We start from the raw sequence: 6,285 nt of genomic DNA, 5'->3' as shown, positions 1-6,285 counted from the left end.
GTGCCGCATCTGGAACCTCCAGTACATCAATGAGCAGTCAAAGATATTATTGTGTGTCAACATCTTGTGCATAGATGGTACTCAAGAAATCATTCCCAAAGAGGTGCCACATCTGGAACCTCCAGTGCATCAATGAGTTATCAAAGATATTATTGTGTGTCAAGTAGATGCGGCTTTTGGCATCGTCTACTCTATATAGGCTCTATAGTTCCACACCTTTGTTCATCTCGTCCGCAATTATGTTATGCTCTACTTTTGAAAGCGAGCATCACCATTGTCATTCAAGCAATATCCAATCATGCCTGCGAATGTGTTCAAGATTTTTTGCCTTAAGGCTCAACAAAGCACATTTTCCTCGGTTGGGTTATCCTTATCCCAACCTAAATAGATTTTTAGTTTTTTATTTATAGGAATAAGGGAGGTGCTCAATATACATATAACCATTTCAAAGTGAAAATGGAACGTACTCAGTCCACTAAGTAGATACCAGCTATTGTTTCTCTCTTCAATAACTCGTGTACTTGACCTAAACGACCAACATCTATATCTGCACCACCCACCACAGCCACAATGACACTAACTTACATTAGTTTTTTGACTTTCTTACCATCCCTTCTCACTTGTTAATGCGAGTCTCCCTCTCTTCTTAGGCGCCAAACTAAAATCACTCATTGGTGGTCTTCCTCTTTTTTTTTGGGGTGGACGAGCATGGTCATCTACCGTGCCTCGTGCTAGCTTCTTTAGGCATGCCATCATACCTGTGCAACTCAACAATTTATAGTCACCCAAACTCTCTCTCTCTCTCTCTCTCTCTCTCTCTCTCAAACGTGATCTTGACCAAAGTTTCCCTAGCCCATCAACTTACTAACTTCCCATGTACGTCCAATAATACACGCTGGTCAATCTCACCCAAGTAGCATGTGTGTTATGGGGTGCCATTGTGGGTGCCCTTGTGGCATAATTATATTACTTGCACCTACAACAAAAAAAACTCAATTAATCTATTCTCAAGATTCCTGGAGAATCATTGAATTGTAAAGGAAAAGAAGATATGTTGTCACGATCATCCATTGTGCACACAAATAACCCCCCCTCCCCCATCACTCCCTCAACCCCTACTTGCTTCCATCGGTGCGTGTCTCCATTCTCTCTATGCATATACCTCTGTTTCTCTTCTTCTCCATCTGTCCTCCACTTGTGACCCAACTCTTATACAGTCAAAGATATTCAAACCAAGACGCAATCCAAAAATGGAATACAACAAGAAAGTAAGCGCATATATGCCCTATCTCTCCCTTCGCCCAATCTCTCTCTTCTCTTGGCAATGCCCTACTCTCTGTGTAGACCGACGCCTTGACAAAATCTCTCTCTCTCTCTCTCTCTCTCTCTCTGTCTCTCTCGCCACTCCTTCCTCGGGTTGCCTCTGCCCTCCTTCCTCGCAATGTCCACATGACTCATACAACCGCCCACAAAAAATTATTCTCGCTCGTAGTGGAAGACATTTACCAAGAACGACCACATATAAACTCCTTGCCTGCTTACTGTCATCGCCTTATCGTCCGCACCCGCTTCCACCACTAGTTACTCTCCTCTTGATTCTCTTTCTTGCCCCTTAGGACTTTGCTACCCTTACAAAAGGGAGACTAGGATTTGAACCCACACCGTTAGAATAACGACTTTTTGATTTGCTCCCGAAACCACTCGAGCAGGCCCATTCAACTACTTTTAGTGGCAACCCACACAACAAAACAATATTGCTCTACGCTCTCAACCTGTGCCCGTCACCCTCAATCTCTGCGTGCATCGTGCTAGTCTGCTCGTCGCCTCGCCCGCACTTGCTCATCCTCTCTTGGTGTATGGTTCCATTCCCCCTTTTTTTTTTCCGAATGTCTCCCAGCTGGTAGACATACGACTTGGGCCACATGTATATAGGTTAGGCGTTGCTACATTTCTTTTTCTTTAGTAAACAAGCTCCGAACTAGCGAGTGTTCTCACGTTCCAAGGAATAGCATTGAGAGCGATTGTCCTCACAGGCGTGGGCACCACCTCCCCTCATTGAAGTTCCTTGCAACGCAGAGAAGAGGAGCAGGCGGAGGAGGAGGAGGAGCATCCATGGCGAGGAGCGGCCCTTCGTACCCGAACCGCTTCTGGGCCGCGGCTGCTTATGCTGGATTTGGTACTCAGGCATCCTCTTCATCGCTTCCTCCCCGCTTCTCTGACGAAACCAGCTTCATCCTCTACGCTCTCTATCAACAGGTGCGTTTTCCCTCTAGCAGCTCCCCTTTTTCTGCACCTATGCTGCATTTTTGCTCCCAATATGTACATTAACGCTAATTCAGCCATCATTGTCCGTGAGCAAGAAACCACGGAAGCTTGCACAAGATGAGCATTTCTCTATGGATGAAGGGGGTACCATGCAATTTGAAGATCACGGCACACACAATGTGATATTGTCTTTTCAGATCCGATCTTCCCTGTTTAAGCTGTTTGTAGAGAAAATCACATGCCAGTTAAGCTGTGCTGCAAGTTTATTTTAGGACAATTTACTTGCTCCTATTGGTGCAGATCTGCTTGGACATAAGATTATAGATCCATTAATCTTCAGTCATCCTTGAATATCCTTATCAGAGTACAATATAGCTTAAGCAGGACTGTCTTTTGTTTCAGGCAACTGTCGGACCTTGTAAAGCTCCAAAGCCTCAATCATGGAATACACTTGATGGAGAAAGGTGGAAGAGGTCAGTCACACCTATATCTGCTATAGTAGTCAAGACTGATTTCCAAGCAGGCCTTTGCAGTCCTTTGATCCGAATTGCCATATGTACAATGTGTTGGGAATATAGCATTTTGATGCATCATGAACACAAAGTAAGAAACACACATGAATGTAAGCAATGCAGGGAAAATGACTCTAAGTAGCTTGCATATTTAAAGCCTTTTTGAAACTGATGAGAAGGAAAGTGTCGCTACCCACTTGAACTAAGTGTTCCTAGCAAGCTGAGCTACTTGTTAACAAGGAATCACCCACAGCTAGTATCAATAGTGCTAATTACATACAAACCCTCGGTGACTCTATCCATTATTAGAGCTCCACTTTCCGTTTGAGTAAATGCAAAGTTTTGCTTTGATAAAAAAAAAGGGATGCACTCTTATATTGTTTTTTCTGCAATGGCCTCCATGGTCAAATACTCTGTGCTGATCTGTTATGCAAAGAATTGACAATACTTTGACTAATACGTTGACACTGTTTTAACCCACCTTTTTATTTTTATTTGACGTCCATGCAGCTGGCATGCACTAGGGGATATGGTTTCAGTTGAGGCGATGAGGCTTTTTGTAAAAATACTAGAGGTGTGAATCTTGTTTGCTAGATACTTGTGACTTTCCTTCACAGCTCATACTGCTCTTGCTCTTTCACAGGAGGAGGATCCAGCTTGGCTATCCAAAGTCCAAGATCCAGAGCCAGAAATGAAGGTATCCCACTAATGTCCCGAGTTTTGTATCTAAACCCTCCTAAGGTTTAATCGGCTTAAAAGATAGGGTTTGTATAAGAATTTAATCATGGCAACACAAAGGAACTCTCCCCATAGAATCTTTGTACCTGCATTTGATAAAGTCTTTCTTTGCCCTTCAGCTTTTGAGTCTGAATTTCTTAAGCGAAGCAAAATCCAATTACCTATTTTATCACCTATGTCTGTTTGTAGCTCTTTTCTAGTAAGCAAATCATAGATGATATTAAATGCCATGCTTTCCCATGGGCAAGTGGAAATGGAAAGTGGTTGAAGTAAGTTGGATGATTTGCCGCGATGGTACTTGACTTCAGGAAGGTACAAACTTCTAGATCCTTGCAAAGTGTGGACCAATGAAAGGTGGTCTCGGTCGCCATGAAAAAGGGTTGGATGCCTCGATGTCCGGCGAAGGGCATGAGATTCAAGTAAAAGCTTCGGTTTAAGAGATCAAGTCACACACAATTTGCCATGATCAACCACGAGAGTCTTTGGGAGAAGTCTGAAGAGCCTTCCACTTCAATGTCAACGAAAACAAGACTCCTTTTAAGATTCTAGAGGGATGTTTGAAATAGAAGGAGATAGGACATTTTTGAGAGAGAGAGAGAGAGAGAGAGAGAGAGAGAGAGAGAGAGAGAGAGAGAGAGAGAGAGAGAGAGATGATGAAATGAAATGCTCTATTAACGTCTTCATAAGGCCAAAATGACCTATGAGACCACAACGTTACAACATGGTGGAATCTAGTACAATGTCTGGATACAAAGGATAAAAAGTGGGGTGTTGCAAATGGGGGTGACCAGGAATAGCTTTAGACTCTTGTGCAACTCACCATGCCATGTGTGCTAGGCCATGTGCCCTCACATGCTCACAAGATGACTAGACTGCTGATTGTACAAGCGATTATGCCTATGGAGGTTGGAGAAGTCTAGGCCGAAGGCCATAGTCCTAACGCTTACACCCTACAAGTGGTCTGAGGCCACTTGTATAGTCGATAATGAATGGGAACCTCTAGTATCTAGAGAAGATATTCTTGATCTTCAATAAGTATCTTTGAGAAGTAGGAGTGTACAATCATCATCTATTGATCCAGACACAGAAAACAACCTCCGTGTGCAAACTTGTCACGAACACATGCGACAGAGTCTCTTCTCCTAGCATTGGCCAATCTGATGAGAGTGGGGTGCCCATGTTGCTTTTATAGGCTCATGAGGCTAGCAAGAATTTAAGGTGCAGCGGAAGTGAATGTTGATCTTGCTCAAGATGAGTGCTCCGAACTTTGCTCAAGGGTTCCTTTTACTTACGGAAGGGAGAGCCTTCCGTTCCTTTAGTGAGAGAGTGCAATGATCACAAACAAAGTGAATGCTACTGTGAATGAAGGTGCTGAGAGAGAGAGAGAGAGAGAGAGAGAGAGAGAGAGAGAGAGAGAGAGAAGAATACGACACCAAACGGTTCTCAAACCCTCCTCCAAGGGCCCCCCTCTCTATGGCGAGAGAGGTGTATGTTATAGATTGCATAAATCTGGTACAATGGTCTAGATGCAATGGACTTGCCGGCGATGTTGACGACAACGATGACGACTGTCACGTGACACATCCAACCCTATGTGTCCGTGGACAAGCTACAACATGACAAGGGTTTAGTCAGTCCAGTTAGTCTAGAATAGGAAGTGTTCTGGCACTTTTGTGAGTCTGTTCGCAGACCGTGCATGCCCAAGCACTTAGAGTAGCACTTAGAGTAGATGCATATCCTCTTGTTGCACACAGCATGATCATCAGCATTACCATCAGAATCCAACAGAATCCATCGAGAGCATTTTCCAGTGCATTAAACCTATTTTTCCTATTTTTGACATTTTTCACTTATTATTTTAAGTGACTTTTGTTGGGAACTGAGTAGGGCAAATTGGGTAAGGAGAACATAGGCCAAGGGCATCTCAAAAGCAAGACTCCCCCCTTGGTGGGGGAAAGAGCAAGACGAGCGTTCTACACAACAATCCCCCTGGCGTTTTCAGCATCTAGCCTCATCGCCATAGCCTTAGCCTGCCAGCGTTTTTCAGCCAGACTGTGCAGCGTTTCCAGCCCTCAACACATAGCGCTTTTCAGCCTGCATTTTCAGCAGCGATAAAAGAGGCAGCAAATCAGCGTTTTAAGACCAGGAGCATCAGCGTTTTTGGAGTCTAAAGGGGCCAGCAACTGCAGCGTTTTAAAGGCAGCAGAAGGGTGCTGATTTACAGCAGTAAGGCACCGTCTTTGCAGCAGGAATCAGCCACCCTTGCGTTTTTGGATAACAGTACAACAGGTTATTGGAACACTTAGTTTTTAGCCATAGACTCTGTCCGTCGTCACCAGTGTCGACATCGACATAGCCATTAGACTTGCATCAGTTAGCATGCATCCACTCTTGTACCAGATTGTGCAATCAATAGTAGACCACTCGCCAACGAGAGTGTGGCCTTCGGAGGAGGGTTTTACGTCGTCTCTGGTGTCGTATTCTCTTCTCTCTCTATCTCTCTGTCTCATGCACCTTCACGCACAGTGTCCATACACTTTGTTTGTGTCCACTGCACTCTCTCATTAAAGAACGGAAGGCTCTCCCTTCCATAAGAAAAAGGAACCTTGAGCACAGTTCGGAGCACTCATCTTGAGCAAAGTACAACATTCATTCCGTTGCACCTTACATTGGTATCAGAGCTTTGGCAGTGTTCTGTATCACTCAAGGAAAGAACCACAAGAACCACTGATTTTTTTTGCTTGTTGAGGTCGCACGAACCCAAGTTCAC

At 44.2% G+C, this 6,285-nt stretch overlaps 1 protein-coding gene across 1 annotated transcript in view; it reads left to right on the top strand.

The window, feature by feature from the left end:
- The first annotated feature begins 1,978 nt into the window (after positions 1 to 1,978).
- ACBP4 (acyl-CoA binding protein 4) overlaps positions 1,979 to 6,285 on the top strand; it is a 60,368-nt gene continuing 56,061 nt past the window's right edge. Inside the window, exons 1-4 of the mRNA XM_086511984.1 lie at positions 1,979 to 2,256; positions 2,668 to 2,738; positions 3,288 to 3,351; positions 3,421 to 3,474. Coding sequence (XP_086368110.1) covers positions 2,113 to 2,256; positions 2,668 to 2,738; positions 3,288 to 3,351; positions 3,421 to 3,474 — 333 coding nt within the window. The 5' untranslated portion in view covers positions 1,979 to 2,112. The remainder of the gene's footprint in view (positions 2,257 to 2,667; positions 2,739 to 3,287; positions 3,352 to 3,420; positions 3,475 to 6,285) is intronic.

The sequence above is a fragment of the Adiantum capillus-veneris genome, chromosome 5, assembly GCF_014529385.1.
Source record: "Adiantum capillus-veneris isolate H3 chromosome 5, ASM1452938v2, whole genome shotgun sequence".
Taxonomy (NCBI): domain Eukaryota; kingdom Viridiplantae; phylum Streptophyta; class Polypodiopsida; order Polypodiales; family Pteridaceae; genus Adiantum; species Adiantum capillus-veneris.
The sequence above is the reverse complement of the archived record's forward strand: the minus strand, read 5'-3'. Positions and strand labels throughout refer to the sequence as shown.